This window comes from Arvicanthis niloticus, chromosome 6 (genome assembly GCF_011762505.2).
Source record: "Arvicanthis niloticus isolate mArvNil1 chromosome 6, mArvNil1.pat.X, whole genome shotgun sequence".
Classification (NCBI taxonomy): Eukaryota; Metazoa; Chordata; class Mammalia; order Rodentia; family Muridae; genus Arvicanthis; species Arvicanthis niloticus.
Genome location: NC_047663.1, coordinates 96855145 through 96874163, shown reverse-complemented (window position 1 = coordinate 96874163; position 19019 = coordinate 96855145). Strand labels below are relative to the sequence as shown.

The window sequence follows — 19019 nt, the reverse complement described above, 5'->3', positions numbered from 1 at the left end:
AGATACAGAGCTCACGCCTTTGTTTCTTGAGGACCATTAGTTGTACAGTGTTGAAGTTGGCCCTTGCAAGAGAAGGAAGCTTAGCAGAAGCTTAAATACTATTACAAGGAATACATTTCCACCAGTTCTTTCTTCGTCCAAAACAGCCCCAACATCTGTGCTGCTAGGAAGAGAGCACACTTCTTTCTGTTCTGACCATTTTCCTGTAGCACTGAGGGAGCAGCAGGTCAGCTATGGCCCAGGGTGGGTGGTTTACATAAGCCTATCTAACTCCAGAAGAGGACATGTACTGTCTCACTGATGCTCAGAGCCTACACTGAATTCTTCAAAGATGCCTCCATCTTCCATTTTGAAGGACATTCACCCTCAGCCCATGGATGGCAGAAGTGGCTATACTCTGTCCCTGGTGGTCTCTGAGGTTCCACCAGAGTCAGCCACATGATATCAGCTGCCATTCACAGTGTAGGTTCATGACCATCTCTTTAGCAAACTCTTCAGTTTTCTTTCTAGTCATACTAATGAGTTCTTATCAGCCTGGATTTTGCTGTAGTGTTCGGGAAGGTCTCTTTCCAATGTGATATAGTAGTAGAAACAGTAAAAGCTACATAAAAAGAAGTGTAAGCCTGGGGCCTGTGTACAGGTGAAGTTACATAAAACAAAATAGTGCCAAGGTGCTGGAGAGACAGGAAGCACTCAAGTCTTTATGACATCATATCAAGACTGGATCTATTTTTATGGACATTTGGAAACAGCCTTGCTTGAGAAAAAGATTATGTATGTATGTATATGTACATATATACATATATATACATATACACACACATATATATGTGTAAATACATACACAAACATACATATATATACATATATATACATATATATATACATATTCACACATATACATATATGTATAATTCTTTTTTCCAATAGCTTGCCTAAGTTACCATTAACATACAATGTACGTGTTTAAGACATTACTTGGTGACACTATACATACAGACAACAGGAAAAGGCCTCTCTGCTCTACCTCACTAGCTCCCCACAGCCTCTGCTCATTTGCCCACACACCTGTGTGCTCATGCATTTTTGAGAAGATCTCACTTTAGGACCCATCTTCCTAGAATCATACATGACTGTTTAAATCAACATCTCAATTCTCCATTTGACTTCCCCAGAGCAGCTTCATCTTGTGTAATTCAAACTTCTGAAATCACTTTTTCCCTTCTCATTTTTCTTTTTCCTCCCTTTAGTGATAAAACCCAGGCCCCTCAGGCATGCAAGTCAAATGCACTAGCACTACTGAGTTGTGCTCTCTCTCTCTCTCTCTCTCTCTCTCTCTCTCTCTCTCTCTCTCTCTTTTGTTTTATTGTTTGTTTTGTTGTTTTGTTTTGCCTTGTTTTGTTAAGATAGCGTATCTCTGTGTAGCCCTGACTGTCATGGAACTCACTCTGTAGATGAGGTTGGCCATGAACTCGGAGATCCATCTGTCTCTGACCCTTGCATGCTGCGATTAGTGGGGTTTGCCACCAGTGTACAGCTTTACTTTTCATTTTTGTGACAGGGTTTCCTTCACAAGGTCATCCAGGTAGGAGTTGAACTTGTCCTTTCCTATCTCAGTAGCAGAGATTATAGATATGAGCCTCTGGGCGATGCTACTGGGTCTCCTTTAAGGTGGTTTTCTGTCCCTTAAGATCCAAAGGGTCCGACAGGTGTATGTTTGTGTGCGTGTGTGTGTTGTGTGTGTGTGTGTGCGTACATGTGTATGTGTGTGTGTGCATGTACTTCCTCTGCTATTTTGGTATGGAACTTAAGTACTTTTCTTTTCCTGGGAGAATTACAGACCACATCCAACAGAGGCTGGCTTCGCAAACAACTGATGGTGCAAACCTGGACCACTGCTTCTTTTCGTAAATAAGGTTTTATTGGTACCTAATCCAATAAATGGGTTCATTTGTTTAACAAATTGCCTACAGCTGCTTTTGTACATCAAGCACAGAGTTGGTATGCTGTGACAGAGACTGTATGACCCTCAAAGTTTAAACTATTTACTGTCTGGACCTATGTAGGAAAATGTTTCCAGCAGCTATGGCAGAAGAGCAGTAGAAATGGGAAATCCAGCTAAGGAATCATTATTGTACAAAGAGTTTGAGGGAGACATGAGGCTAACAGCCACACAAGAAGAAAAGAAAAGGGACATGTTCGGTCTATGCAAAGGAGAGATCTTGGCTGTTTTGCCATATTGGCAACAGTGATGATGGTACACACGATAGTTTAGAATCTCTCTTCTGGAATGTTCTCCCCTTCAAGAGATGTGTGATTATAATTTCAGATGGGCACATGGACACAAACAAACACACACAGAGAGACAGTCACAGACTGCCATCCCTTCTACTCATTAGTACTCAGAAGACAAGCTAAGCAACATTGCTCTTCACCTCAAGATTGGTCCATTATGCCAACAGTTCTCAAACATGTATGGGTACTCCAAGGGGATTTGAGGCAGACATTTTGGGCTTGACAGCTCAGGATGGCTATGCTCTTAGCATTTAGTCCTTGACCAACAGTGATATCGCCAAAACCCTGTAGTGTAAAAACTAGGTTCTCTTCCCAATGAACTACCTATGGGCCCCAAATGCTAAGATTGCTGGTGTCTAGAATTCTTGTTTTGCACGTACTAGACCCCTAATCTATTTAACTTAGCAGTCAGAAAAGTTGCATCTAGAACTGAGAAAAAAAAAACAAAACAAAACAAAAAACCATTCAAGATCCAGAACAAAGGTCATGAGAAAGCAAAGAGTTAAATTCAGCTATATCTTCAGCTTTCATTTTGCAAGAAAATCATCTACTGTGCATGCCAGATCAGCTTATGGAAGGCTCACATCCCCCTCTGTGACATTTATCATGGTACTTAAACCCATTTCACCTCCTACTTTAGGGAAGTTAGATGCTGAGGTGCTGGGTATAAGATACCTGTGATTCTGTTTGCCAGATGCACACAGTAACCTTGAATACCTGGTGGCATAGCAGTATGGGAAACCTCTGTGCCATCTCAGGTTTAAGGCATGGCTTAAGAATCCTCTGACTCTGTCACAAGGTAGGCAAGGACCAGCTAAGAGTACTTGTGCAGTCAGAGAACCTGAATCTCCCAAGATTGTGCCACTCTGGCAGACACGAGGTGTCAAGCTCTAAGGACCAAAACAGGGAAAACCAAGTGGACAGTAGTTAGCATTCAGGTACATTGGGCTCTGTATAGCATCTTGTACCTGAAGGTCTCAAACAGATGTTGGCAGGACCCCCTACAGTTACTTATTAACACCGACAGCCGCTCCAGAGAGACCCTAATTAATATTCCCAACATTTGCACTTTAGGCTAATTACAGATAATATTTAATTAAGATCATTGTACTTCCTATGGAAGTATTTTTCACCTTCAAATGACTTGAGAGATGTCTTTGTTCCATCCCTAGTGATGCTCCTAGGTTCTTAGCTTAGGTTGAAACAAATTTTCTTAGAAAATTAGATGACTGGTAGGAGCACCCTTTCTACTTCAGGTCAGGGCAAAATCCAGGTACGTGAACAAGATCTTAGTAGAAGGCTAAAGTAGCAGGCTACATTCCAGTAGGTGATGGGGACAGGGAAAATTTTGAGAGTGTTCCTGGCAGGACAGTCTCAAATTTGCAGAAGCTGCCTCTTCTATACCAATGCCAAGCCTCCACTTTTCCCTAAATAAATGGAACAGTCGGAGAGCTCTGGATACTTGCAGAGTCAGGGTGCTTGTGGGTGTCCCTCCTTGATAGGGAGGTGATTCTGCTTTGCAAGTATCCCCCTCATCACCAAGCAAGCACTCCAAGAGCTTGTGCAAACTTCACATCCAATTTCCTCTGCCAAGGCAGTCTTAGGTTGCTGCTAAATATAAGGAAAGGGGGAAGGCGGGTGGGAAGAGGTCAGGATCTCTTATGGTTGAAAACCCACAATGCTCCACGGTGGAGCTGTGTGGAAGTGTGGGCTAAAAAAGGCTTATGAGGGTAGGTGTAGAAGAGATGTCCTTGTCCTCATAGATCAAACTTCTCGATGGAGAAGATGAAGTCAAAACCAGCTCAGTGACATGGGGCCCAATGTTATACAGGATTTTCCAAAGGGTTTCTTCCTCTTGTTTACCAAGAGCAGAGGGATTATTAAGATGCAAATAAATCTTATCCCTTAAAGAAAAAAAAATCCCCAAAAGTCATTTCAATTTAAGTATTTTACTGAAGCATGAAATAGACAGAATATTATTGCTATTTTAAGACAGGAGCCGTAATCTATTTAGCTTCATGTATGCATACATTCACAGAGTCGGGCTTCAGATACAGAGTATTCTCATAGGCACCAGAAACAATCAACACTCTGCCTCTGAGGTGGACACAGGAGCTAGAGTCTTGTTCTTATTGTCTTTTCCCACCCCTCCACCAAGCTCCAGATATCCTCCTTCTGCTGTGTAGCATACTGAGTGGTTTGGTAGAACTCCTCTTAGAGAAACACAAGAACAATCAGTGGCAGCCAGGCTGACTTTGCAAAACATGTTGGCTTGAAAGACTAATGCAGACCATATTTTAACGGAGAGTCATAGTCCTTCTGTGGCAGGAGAAGGGAAAGTGCCTGATCGCACAGCAGCTAAGGCAGACCTGAAAGGAACTAAACATGTTCCTACAGGTAGGGGTGTGTATCTCTCTCTCTCTCTCTCTCTGTGTGTGTGTGTGTGTGTGCATGCGTGCACACATATACTTGTGCGTTTTCCTCAGCTTTTATAATCAAACTTAAAATGTTCCCCTCCTGGAGTGTATTTGTCCTCTGCCTATTTCTTGCCTTAAGCCCCTCACTCAGACTATCCCAGCCTTTAGAATGAAGAAATGCGTGGGAATTGTCAAGAACTAATAAGCCCACTGATTACAAATGTCCACATGGTCGACGGAAGCATCTGTTCTTCCCAAGACCCTCCCGGCAAGCACGCACTGAAGGGAACTCTCTGGAGGAGCCTGTCTATCCCCAGTGGCTGCTTGCAGCTTGCAGTCTTGCTGACAGTTTGTTTTACTTGAGTTCAGCAACCTGGTCTGCTCTGATCTACTTCTCTGGCAGGAAATTGCACATATTCAGAGAAAGCCTCTTGTGCTGAGCCGAAATGGGCTAAAATGCATCATGCCCAGGGGCAATAAAACAAAGAGAAAAAATGCAGAATGACACCATTAACTTGCTGGTCCTAGAACAAGCACAGATCCATGCGAAGGGCACCTGCTTCCCCAACCCCCATGTGTACATATTCATGCATGTGCATAAACACACACATACACACACACACACACACACACACACACACACACACTCCACAACACTGCTATCCTTTCACCAGGGATGATGCGAGATGAAAACTGTTTTCCACAAATCCCAGACTTAACACTAAAAGAAAACCACACGGCAATGCTTCTGCTCCATTCAAATCACAGTATCAAATGAAAAATCAGAAATACCTGCTGCACCATGCTGCATGCTCTCTCCTCCATAAACTTAGCAGATGTTCTAATCCCACACCACAGAGCATCTGCCCAAAGCAAGGCTCGATGAGGAGCAAGGGTGTACAGGCTGGGTACTATGAGAATGATCAGGGTGTTGATGGAGGGGGAGCTGAGGCTGCTTGGCTGACCTCCCCCTCAACATCTGACTGCATCTAAAACCAGCCCCAGATGGGACTCTTCTGCAAGGGAGGCCTGGCCCATCAATCACAGCTCGCTCCTCCTCTGGCTGCTGCTCTGGGTTTCAGAGTGTACCACTGAACAGATGATTATGTAGTGGAAGGGAATGAACACACACACACACACACACACACACACACACACACACACACACACACACACACACACACACACACACACACACACACACACACACACACACACCGCTCCACTACACTAATAGCTATTTAAAAAACATTAGAAATGCTATTCTATGCATAGCCTGGAGCTGGAATTTTTCATTACTAAACTAAATATATGATATGCAAAGTTATAAAATCCACTGGGGAGCTTGCTACTATCTTATTTCATTTTCTGAGAAAGGAAGAAGGAATGTTTGGGGGCTACAGCAGGGAGCCTGGTAAAGGAGGATGAAGGGTGCGCCAAGAGATCAAGCGATGGTCACAGGCAAATTAAAAAAATAACATAATTACCATAATAGGGCTGGTGAGATGGCACTGTCCATAACACACTTACCTCGCAAGCATGAGAACCAGGATTCACTTCTCTAGAACCCATGAAAAAAAAAAAACAAAAAAAAAACCATAAAAATCTCAACATGGTGGCACCTGATTGTAATCTCAGTGCTGTTGAGGCAGAGGCAGGTGGACCCATGGCTTTATGGCTAGCCAGTTTAGGCTATTTGGAAACTTATAGGCCAATGAGAGACCTGTCTCAATAAATAAAAAATTTTTGGAATGGCACTTGAAGTTGTCTTTTGGTGTATACCATGGGAGCATAAACACACACACACAGACATGTATCTTTCCCCCACATTTTTCTATATACACACACGTACATGTTTTTGCATGTTCCATGCTTGCACTGAACACGCAAAAGCATGTTCACATGAACATACGCATACACAAACATGAGAACACACACAATACAGCAAAAGAACATGTGAAATAATATGTGGTTAATCTCATAAAATGATCATAAGATGTGCTCACTGGTGGTTACTAGGAAGACTCTTAGCCTGCTGGTTGTGTGCCCTTAGACAACCAGCAGCCACTCTGGGTGCCAACCCTGGCTTCTGTGAAATGGGAACAATCAAGAGATATTCTGAAGACTGAAATAATTTAAACACTAAAAAACAAATTGAAATTGAGGAAAGAAGCACCGAGGACCAGAAGCATTCATGGTATGGATTAAATTATCAGATGGTTTGACTCCTATGCAGTGAAATGACCTAAACTGCAGCACTATCCCTGACCCCATCCAGCTAGATAAGAATTCAGTGCATCAATATGCTGTCACTGAAGGAACCCACAGGACCCCAAACCCTAGCCATCAGGCATGCAATGAACAAAAAGCACAGGGCTCTTACTGCCTTTTTTTTTTTTTTTTTTTTTTTGCTTCTTCTGTCTCTTTCTACCCTATTGTTTGATCTGTTCTTCCAATCAGTAAAAATGAGCATCAAATAAAGCACTCCCTCACGCAGCTGCAGAGCCAGCTCAGGCCTCACACCATCTCTTTTTTTTTTTTTTTTTTTCCTGCAGATATTTGGTTCTTCTATCTTTATTAAAACCATAACAATTAGAAAGGTTCGTCAAAACAATGTCAGTTACATTTGACCATGTCTTTCTTGTCCATCAAAGGAGTGGTTTCCAGGGTCCTGTGCACCTTCATGTGGACAGCTGCTTATCATTGACACAGCTCACTGCAAAGAGAGCTCCTGCATGAATAGAGAGAGTGGATGGGAATTCGGAGCTGACTACGCTTGTAATTAAATTAGATAAGGGGGGGGGGGTGAGGGCCAAAGAATCCTGCAGGCCTTCAACCTTCCTGTCTTTCTCTTGAACTAATTCTGGAAAACCCATGATGATTGGTAACTTTTTTTTTTAAATCCCCAGATATCTAGCATTAGAAAGAAAAACCTAAGATAAAAATCAGTCTTGTCATCCTTAGATTCCCAACCATGCCCAATGCACCAGGGAGTCGAGGCTAAATCCTGATGCACTCAGTCTCCCTGAAAAGATGTGCTGGATGCTCTAATTCACTTACTCTAATGAACCCAGGTATGTCCAGTTCAGCATGTGTGGATAGCAACTCCTGTCAAGAGCCAAGTGTTTCTTGTCCTTACTGATAACTATAAAACCAAACTTCTGTACCCCTGCCTGAGAAAAGAGAGAGAAGTCCAAAGAGGATAAATTCCCTGGGAATGATAATAAAAATTCTTAAAAATAATTGACCATAATTATTAAACAAAATAGCCAAATAAAGTAGCTCCTTTCTGGCAGAATCAATCAGCAAATAAATGGATACTGTTCTGGACTCATCAAGAACTTGGGGTTTTTTTTTTTTTTTTCAAATCATCAAATAACAAAGGTCTGCAGTAAAATGGCTTTCTTGGAATCCCAGACGGTAAGATCCATGCCAATCTTTGCCCATGGTCTCCCCAAACAAGCTGGTTCACTGAACTAAGAGAAGGTTGGTCTTTCAGATGGTATGTGTGATATGTTGTATTATCAAACATGTGTATATGTGTGTGCATATATGTGTAGTATATGTATGTGTGTAAGGCAGAATTTATGTGCCTTTCCTGGCCACTCCTTACCATATTCTATCAGACAAGGTCTCTCACCGAATCTGGAGCCCACTATTACAGCTGGCCTGTCTGACTAGCAAGCTCCAGATATTTGTCTGTCTCCACATCCCTAGAACTGGAATCATTACTATGTGCTTCTGTGCCTAGATTTCACATGGATTTGGGGGACCTGGATTCTAGTCCTCTTGTTTGCTTGGCAAATACTTTACCAATGAGCCATCTGCCCTCCAAATCCACAGTGACCTTCTTTAAGTGAAATAAACTATATGGTACTGGGAAGCAATAGACTAGAAAGCGTTTTTAGTAAAATAATACTAAGTAATTTCCAGTATTTGTTAGAACCTAGCCTTTTATTAATACCATCAAAGGGATCAAGGTAAAGCATTGAGAAGCAAAGAGAACTAAGCTGGAGAAGTTGGCAAGCAGTCTTATCCTTGTGAGCCATAGTTTCCTTATTCATAAAATAGAGACAGTGATACATCATTCTTTTTCTTTTCTTTTCTTTTCTTTTTTTTTTTTTTTTCGAGACAGGGTTTCTCTGTGTAGCCCTGGCTGTCCTGGAACTCACTCTGTAGACCAGGCTGGCCTCAAACTCAGAAATCCGCCTGCCTCTGCCTCCCAAGTGCTGGGATTACAGTCGTGCGCCACCACTGCCCAGCTGATATATCATTCTTTATCATGAGACTTTTGTAATTCTTTTGCAGGCAGAGAATATCAGCAGGTACATATCTGATCATCTGTAAGTTGTCTTGTTTATATCCTATTGTTGGGATGAAATTGGGTCCTTCCAGTCCCACAAACACGGACCTGGTGATGGACCCTTACCTGCTGTAGGTCAATCTTATATATAAAAGATTCCAATTCTACAGCCCTCTTTATAGATAATAAAACTAAGGTACATTTATGTGCTTATTTAGAGTAAGAGCAATTCCACTCACTCTAGTGAATCAGCCATTGGATAACAGAAGGATCAGAAATTTAACCATATTGGTCGGGTTAGAGAATTGCTTTATTGAATTCATGTGAAAGTGAAGACACTCCGAATTAGGATGAAGATAGGAATGGCAATGATGATGGTGGTGGTGACTGGTGATGATGGTAATGGTGGTGATGGTAAAATGCTGATGGTGATGATGGTGGTGGTGGTGATAATGATGGGGTAGAACAAGTAGGAATGGTGATGTTGATGGGGTGATGGTTGTGGTGATGCAGGTGTTGCAGATGGTGGCAGTGATGGTTGAAATGGTGATGATGATGGAAGTGATGATGGTAGTACAGAAGATAGTGTTAGTAGCAATGATAATGGTCGTAAAGGAAAGAAGGGTGATGATTATGGTGGTTATAATGATGAAGATGGAGAGAAGGGAGATGGAGATGATGATGGTAATAATCAGAAATTTTTTGTAGCATGAGTATGTGTGTGTGTGTATGTGTGTGTGTTACACATGAGTGCATATATGTAAGGGTGCATACCTGTGTAAGGATGTAGACATCAGAGGTCTACTTGGTGGTACATTTCTGTTCCCCGCTTTAGTTTTTAAGATAGAACATGTCTTTAATCCTACAGTGCTCTGTTTTGGCTACATTAGCTGGCCAGTAAGGCCCTGGGTTCTAACCATTTCTGTTCCCCCAGTGTAGGGGCTGAAAGCACATGACCCACACCTGACTTTTGTATGGGTGCTTGGGTTCTGAACCCCAGCCCTTGGGTTCCCCTGACACTTTACCTACAGAGACAGCCACATCTCTAGCCCCAAAAACATGTTCTTGAGTACTAACTGGGTAATCATTGTCTTAAATACTGATGATGGATGATTCAGTGAAGCATTGTCTTCATCATTGTTAAGAGACTGAAGGTGCTCACACTCCTAGGACTAGTAAGTGAAGTTACCCCACTGTTAGACTCCTATACTTTTCATTTTAAATAGAAGTAAATTCAGTGCTAACCTCTATTTGGTCAACATACAGAATTTAGTCTCCTAAATCTTCCAGCTTTTGGAAAAGCACCTCTTAAACTGAGTGCTGGGAAAAGGCCCTTAGGTCAAGAGTTCACAGCAAACAAGAAACAAAGACAACAATAATCCATACCACGGACTCCAGGGAGAGCAATTTGTCTCATCTCACTTCCCCCGACTCTCTGTGGAAGCTCAAGAGGACAGAAGCCATCTCGCCACGGCTGACAAACAGCAGCCCCAGAAACACAAACCGCCTGAGTGGGCGGCAGGCTTGCAAAGATGAGGTGTCATGTTTGCCAAATGTTCCAGCCTGAGTTTTCCATTTGGAGTTACAGAAGGCAATGTAGAGGTTGTTTTTCTCCACTCCTTAAAAGTTAGCAATCATCAAATATTTATGGCACTCTGTTCAAGTCAGGGACCTAGAGAGGGTTGCTTCCGAGGTGATATTTCCAAAGGGGAAAGTGCACGTTTCTTAAAGGATTACCAGTGTCCTGAAGAAGTGAAACGCCAGCCATCCATAGGCACTGAGGAGGGAGGTTTCCCCATCTTTGTCATCACTGTTTCAGGACACGAGGGACCCAGCTTTAGACTTTAAAAATCTTACCTAGCCACAAGTACACACACACACACACACACACACACACACACACACACACACACACACACACGCTGTTTACTGGATTGAGCCATGCTTCTATCTCTATGCCCATAGAAACACTGTCTGACTTACACAGTACCTAGATGATGGTCACCATCATCCCCTGTTGCTCTGCATTGGTGAATCACCACATATATTACTATACGATATCATGTCACAAAGACAGAGACTATACATCACGCCTGTCTTCTATAGCGACAAGCTATAGAAGTACATATGAAGTACTCTCTTTCATTCCACACTGGAATCACCCGATACAGTAATGTAGACTATCTTGTCTCGAAGACAAAGTGTGTCCACTAGACCTCTCTATTTGAGACAAGCCACCTATGTGGACTACTGCTTTCCATGAACACAGGCAAAAGGCAGAACTGTTTTCTTTGAATACTGCCCTTCGGAATACCCAGCTTCATCTACATAGGAGTCAACAGTCTCAGTACATCCCTTAAGGAAGCTTAAGATTTGGTGTTATGCAGCCATCTAACCAGACTAGGTCCTTCCTATTTGCGACAGTTGACCTCAGTATGCTCAGATAAGGGCTGACATGGATAAGAATATTGTTGGAAGCATTCAATCGAAAGTACTTTTTGAAACCTGGAAACTGTCTCTAAACTCCACAGCAAAGCTAACAGTTACTAAAAAGTCATAACTTTCTTCCTACCCTCTAAGCTTCAGATCTCAGGGGAGCCAATAAGGTTACTGGTGATGGTGAAGCTGCTAAGAACATTAGTAATAGAAGAATTAGTGATAGAATAATTAGAAAGCTTTGCACGATGCATACACCAGCCATCTTTATAAATGATCGAAAAATGTCACTCTTTTGATGCAGCCTACAGTTTCATGGTATAGATACAAATGTGTTATTTCATTTTATAGATGAGGGACTTTGTGATACTATGCAAATTCTTGAGAGATCACTGCAAACTTGCATGATAAAATTTGCTCCAATATACTCCTGTTCCCTGAGGTTAACTTTTTAACCATTATTATTTTAAATGTTTTTAAAAATAAGTATAGAAATACAGATTTTTTTTTTTTAAAAAAAAGCAACAACAAACAAAGAAACCTTGATTAAACTTTCAGTGGTCATCTCCTGGGTTACTTCTTACCCCTTTGACACACCATTTGCACCAGAAAATGAGGTTGACATCGTTTTGGATGTCATGATAGCTGTGTTGGAGAAACCTCAGCTTCTCTGGCTTTCCACCCTCTTCTGCTGTCCCCATCAGTCTCTGAGTGACAGGTGGGACAGCCCACCACCATCATAAATACAGTCATGTGGGCACAAAGACAGAAGAACACACAAGAAGTAGAGTAAACATTAGAGAAGATGTATTCAGAAAAGAGAGGCCCGATAAATTGCATTTTAATGCTTATTCCTTTATCAGTAGTGTCTGCATATACGAATGCATATGAGCACATTGCCATGGCATGCGTTTGGAGGTCAGAAGACCACACTGTGGAGTTTATCCTCTCCCTCTCCCTTTGTATGGGTTCCAGGGAAGGAACTCAGATCATCAGGCTTTTATAGAAAATGCCTTTACCTACTAAGTCCTCTTGCTGGCCCTGATAAATGTATTTTAAATGATAACTCGCTAAGAATTATTCTGTCCTGGGTATGAAAACCATCTCAGTTATAAAAATGATTTTCACAATCTACCTCTTTTTATCACTGGCACTTGTGACATAACCACCACCTGTATCATTACCTCCATTTACCACCAGCATCATCAACAGCAACACCTCCTCCACCACCACTACTGCCGCCACCACTGCTGTAACAACCACCACCTCCACTACCACCATCAAATCTGTGTCAACTCCATGTTTAAGATGACTTGAAGTGAATTTCTCCATCGCTAAGCCTACTACAGTGGATGTTCTTCTTTCTTCAGTAGCTTCTTTATAGCTACCCTCAAGATATGATTTAGGGACAGTAACAATGTCACCTACACCTTCATAGTCAACACTAAGGTTTTTGTGGATGTGATATATAGTTTTTAGTAAGAGAGAGGACCACCATAAGACAAACCAAGTATGCTGGAAGTAGAGAAAAATAGTACCCAAGGGCACTACTGACTACAAATGAATGTCACCAAGAAGTCACGAAGTATCTGTTACCAGATTAAGACAATTGAGAACGTAAGTCACACTGCTGAAAAGTAAACCATACATTATCCACATTGGGATGATGTAATGGATAAAGAACTGTGTCATCAAAGTGAAAAGTAGACATCTGAATACAAGGAAATAAGAGGTCTGTTCAGATAACCTTCTTAATATTACACGCAAGAAAATATATGTCACGTAGCCATGAATCAACATATCTTCTTCATCTCCCAGCCCTTCTCAAAGCCAGATATATACACAGTCAGTTGTTGTATGGTTTTGATGAAACATGACCCAGTTAAGACTCAACGAATACCTTGGTTAGTTACACTTAATTATCAACCCATTGGGGTTTAGACTCTTTGTGGTAACAAATCTCTGTGCAGGTCTGTGAAGGATGATCCAGATTTGGTTAACTGAGGTAGGCAGACCCAGTTTAAGTGTAGGTGAGACCATTTCACAGGCTGAAACCCTCTGTTAATTGAAAAGCAGACAGTGAGCTGAGTGCCAACATTCAACTCCCTCTGATTACTGACTGCAGATGCAATGTGACCTTTCCTTCCCATGATGGACTACACCCTAAAGCTGTGAGCCAGAATAAACCTTTCTGTTCCACATTGCTTTCTCCAGGGTGCTTTGTCACAGCAGAAGGAATGATTAAGACAACCCACCACTCCCATACAATCTACAAGGAGTATATAAAAGTGAAATCTGCTTGTATTTTAAATATCAGTATTGTCCCTTGGATATTAAGGAGATCTCAGGCAACTATACACTCCTTAAGGGCAGGAGGTTGTCATAGGATCTTTTACATTTTCCTCATGTTCACCTACCATTTGTAATCAAGGTGTTTGACATGAAAAATATCAATTGGCTGTTATTCACCTCACTTGTAGAAAAGTGTCTAATCTGGTTATGGCAGCAGGCAAAGATGACAAAGTATGACCTTGTCTTTCACTATGCGTTGCATAAGTTTTAGCCTCTAATAGTTTGCCAGCTAGAAAAAAAAAAGAGCTGTCATAAAATGAATTATTGTCAGATATATAAGGAAGGAAACCAGGAGAGGCCGCTAGCAAGTGAGAGCTGTGGCCTATGCAAGGAGCAACATGGAATCCACACAACTCTTTTCAGTAGCTCGGTACCCCACATTTTCCAATGTGTAAGCTAGGGGCAGCAGTGGTGAACTACATAGCCAGGGCCCAGACACTGCCAAGAGCTAGAGTCCCAAAACAGAGTTCGAATTTTCTGTACAATGGGATACATGTCTTGAGGAAGAGAAGGAAGGGAGCTGAAACGGCCAACATCCTTGAAAGGAACTGATGTCTAAGCTGGGAGTTGAAGAGTGAGCAAGAAATACCTCAGGAATGAAACAACTTGACAAAACAGTAACTGGAAGGTAGATGTGGTGTTAGAACAGGGGAAGGTATCTCACACATGGCATGACAGAGTGCAAGAGAAGTAAAAGACAAAATTGAGACTATTTCTGTCATGTAGGAGTGACGACTACTTTATGTTGAGGGTTTTAAAGTCAGAAGCCCCAGTGTGTCTTACAGAACATGAAGCATAGTACAACCAGCATGACCTTCACAGGGTGGATGATCCCACGTGTTGGTCACAATGCAGAGGAAATACAGCAATGACACTTCCCAGGAAAATGCCAGTCACAGGAGGAAGATGGAAAAGGGAGATCATAGAACTGCCTTCGTGATGCTGCAGTCTCATGCAAAGCAACTCAAACACATGAGATAGAAATGAAGAGGAAACGGTCCTTCACTTCATACATGTAGTATACGGGGCATTATTTCTCCAGTGGTGTTTTATTTCTCTACTGGTACCCTCCTAATATCTCAACCAAGGGTAGGATGGATGATTTCTGGAAGCAACTCCACATGATCTTCCTGAGCCTCGCATGCAATACTGACGGGGAGGTGGGTAGTAAGCATCTTTCATGCCCATTTAACACAAGTATCCAAGGGCAGCTCATTCAGTAAGTCTCAAAGGATGGGCAGTTAATACAAGTTGTTTGAGATGTGAGGTAAACTCTGTGTATATTCTGTGTTCAATATGCCCTATATTTTCCATCTATATCACCTCACAAACATAGGGATGACAATGGGTATGCATGCCTGATGATCTATGGACCCCACTCATTCTTCTGGAAACTTTCCATGGGGAATAAAGAAAACTAAACATAGAGCTTATGACAAGCAGACAATGGAATACAGAGTGCTAGGCATCAGAATCCATGAACACTATAACCTCATGGGATTTCCACATCCAATACAGCACAACTGAGCATATACCTGCCATACACATGCAAGTAATGAAAGCCCCCACTGTAAGTATGGACCCAGAGCCTTGCACAAGCAGTTCACCACTGAGCTGTAGCACCAGCACAGTTCACTGCTTTTTAAATGTGATCAGAGAAGCCAAGAAAATAGGCTCCATTTTTGTAAGGTCTGTAACTGATTTTGCCCCTACTTCCAGTAAAGTCTAATCCCACACTCAAACGGATGCACTACTTGGGAATGGAGATACACTGATGACTCACTCGGGGTTAATCAGGGCACCAGGACTATTGTTTTCTAGCTGAGGGTGTGTGGTCTTTTGAGGACACCTGCCTGTTTGAACACTGAGCTGAGTAGGCAGCAGAAGCTGAGAAGCTCACAGAGCTCTGCTTACTGAAGGGAGCAAAGGCTCTGTACAATATCAAGGCAAATCTAAAGAAAAGCAGGCATTTCTAGAAATTTAGAAAACATTTGTGTTATTGGCAGAGAAGATGGAAGCAGCCCAGAAGTGAGCAATTTTGTTCAGACGTTAACAGATCAAGAGTCTGGCCAAATTATCATGTGCAACCTACGGTGACATTCTAGTTAGTTGGTCTAAGAATTCTGAGACAGCAAAGCTGAAGAAAACAGAGGCCAGTGGAAATTTAATTGAATTCAAAACCATCAGAGAACAACAGTAACATTTTGAAACCTGTTAGTGCACTGTGTGTTTGCACAGAGCATTCTGTCTGTGGGCAGCATTGCTTCTATGCACTGGATGGTTTGTCTCATTTGATTTTCAATATGTCTGACTTCAGGATGGATAAAATAACCCTGAAACCTCTCTGGGTAGCTGAGACATTCTCTTTATAGTTAAATACTCTATATTCACCCGCTGACTTAATCTATCAAACTTTCTCCTATATGTTGAACTGTTGTACACTCAAAGTTACACACTGATGCTGGGGCCAGCACAGCTACAGTAGTAGTTATGCTGGGATCACCTAAGAGTAAGGATTGCATGGGTCTCCAGTCTACCACATCTGTATCCCTATGTGTTCATATATGTATGCATATGTGTGTATCAGTGTATGTAATGGCCAGGAGGGGGACACTCTGGATATCTTCCTTCCTTCGTTTTTGTGTGTTAGTTTATTTTTTAGACAATTTCTCACTGAATTTGGGGTTCACAGATTGATCAGATTGGCCAGTAAGAAAGCAACAGGTATTTTTCTAGCTCTATGTCCCTGGTGCTGAGATTATAGACACACGTCACTACATTTAGCTTCATATGTGGGTTCTAAAGATGAATGAACATTCTCATGCCAACTAGGCTACCTCCCTAGCCTCATGCAACTGTATCTTATGCAAAGGAGAGATTTGGACACACAGGTGCACCAAAAAAAAAAAAAAAAAAAAAAAAAAAATGCATGATGATAAACAGAGAGAGGCCTGGTAGTTCTACCAGATGAACCATGCCAGAAAACCACAGGAAGTTCCAAGAGGAGCACCAGAGAAATTCTTCCTTACAGTTCTCAAGGAAGTGGCCTGGCCAACATTTTGATTTCTGACTTCTGGCTTGCAATACAGCACACCAATAGATTTTTGTTGCTGAAACCAATTTGTGATTCTATGTTATGGCAGTCTTAGAACACTAATACACCTACTATGTGCTACCGTCTGGACAAATGCTGGCTGAAATCACTTCCTACCTCTTAAAGTTTTCATAATAGAAATAAAGCATGCATGTAAGTCAGTTAAGGAGGGGCTAGACTCGAGTATACTTCTAAGAAGCAAGTTGGGGCACAGGGCAGTTTCAACATGACCTCAGTTGCTCTCTACAAAACAGAGACTGCTCTGCACGCTGGGGAGCTTCAGATTGTGAGATCCGTTCATATGTCTATCTCTGTACTAATGGAACATAAGTAGCTATGCAGAGGCATCAGATATGTCAGCTACAGCTGGTTTAAAATGGGGTGTGATCTGTATGCAAACTGTACGGAGTGAAGTGGGTTTGTGCTATGAGGATACTGTGAACTAATTCTGATGTGTTGATCTTGATCATGTATTGCACTTGTAACAGCTTAGATAGATGAAACTAAATAAAATATTCTTGGTTACACATGAAGCCATATCAGATTGATTAAAATTTGAAATTAAATGTATTTACTTCTTGCTTACCTGGCTTAATGTGGTTACTAGAAGATAATCTTCAAACTTACATTTGTATCTCCAGCCATATTTATCTTCCCAATTTTCTCCCGCTCCGACTCCCACCCCCTCTCCCAAACCCACGCCTACCTACACCCCGACGCCAGGTCCCTTTTCCGTCCTTTCCTTAGTGCTGGGAATTTTCCTTAGTGTATATCACTGACTTACACTTACAACAACTCCATCATTCTGCTGTTGGGCATTGTTGGATATTTCCCCTGGTTTTGTTGCCATACATTGTCAATTGTCAGAGCTGGGATTCTACTCAGACTGACCACTCACATGTGAGGCTTGGCTCCTCACAACAGCCACCTGACATCTTGGCATCTTTCTAAATACTTTCATGGTGAAGTCTCCAGTGAATTAAATTTCTATTTGCCCACCTCTGTTGTCCTAAAAGTCCTTTGCTTCTCCTGACAGTTTCTACAGAGGTGGGGTATGAATCCATAGACACCTCTCATAGAAGCCCACTCCATTCATAATGGATCCAACAAAGCTCTTGGGCCTCTGAGAACCTTTCTAACATGTCTATTTTGGGACAAGAGAGATAAAAGGGTTTTAAAAGCTTATTTTAACCCTCTGAGAAATCAACTGTCTAATGTTTATACTGGGCATCTTTCTGCAAAGATGAAACATACTCTAAACAAATATACTGCAGAGTTTAAATATTTCCTGTGTTTGAGAAGAGGTCTTGAACACACTCCAGTATGCAGGCTGCTTAATGTATCAGGAGACATTTGGTGTTGCATCTCACTCCATGAGGCTATCAACTGAATTGGATCAGAAATAAACTATTTCTTTATTTAAACAATGCAAATACATGCTACCATGTCAGGAATCAATGACCCCACCATCCATGCATTAATTCATTCATAACTCATTCTTCTATCTATCCACTCATCCATCTATCTATCTATCCATCTATCCATTTATAAATTTATCTCTCTATCCATTCACTTATTCATCAATCCATCTATCCATCTACTCATTAATTCAATCTTTAAATGTATAATTTTCAATGAAGAGATGCTGATAGTAATATCTTTATTTATGCTGTTGTTGCCATTATACAACAATAAACATTCAGGGATAAGAAAAAAATCCTTATATCAGGATTGAAATATGAATGTGGAAAGATACAGTAAGATTATTATTCAAAGTGTCATAGATTTTACAAGCCCAAATGGTTACTGAAGCAGAAAGAAAGGCTCCTAAGCTATAAATACAAAGTATCAGATAGCTCATGAAGGGTCTGTTGAGATGAATCTTGAAGAATATGAGGTAGAAGAAATCCAAGGGGAAAAATAAAATATATTAGTACCTGAGCATAAGACAACACTGTTGAATGGACTTAATTAGCATTGTATATGTGTGTATGTGTATGTATGTGTGTGTATTTACATGTGCAAGTGTGTGTGCACACATGTGATGGTAATGTAGCATATACGGAGAATAAAAACTAAAGTTGAAGACATGAGGAGAAATAGAAAGAATAGTGGCAAATAG

At 41.5% G+C, this 19019-nt stretch overlaps 1 protein-coding gene across 44 annotated transcripts in view; it reads right to left on the bottom strand.

The window, feature by feature from the left end:
• The window catches only part of Rbfox1 (RNA binding fox-1 homolog 1), a 2075913-nt gene that overhangs the window by 179854 nt on the left and 1877040 nt on the right, over positions 1–19019 (bottom strand). The window contains exon 1 of one of the 44 annotated variants that reach the window (XM_076937393.1): positions 6243–6268. The exons of 39 other annotated variants lie outside the window; for them this stretch is intronic. Coding sequence is in view for 4 of the 5 variants with exons in the window: in XM_076937385.1 (XP_076793500.1) it covers positions 5505–5537 (33 nt within the window). In the remaining variant the exon portion in view is untranslated. Of the gene's footprint in view, positions 1–5504; positions 5697–6242; positions 6269–19019 lie in introns of those variants that run through there. 4 more of the 44 variants (XM_076937385.1, XM_076937372.1, XM_076937373.1 and 1 more) reach the window with 4 other exon arrangements.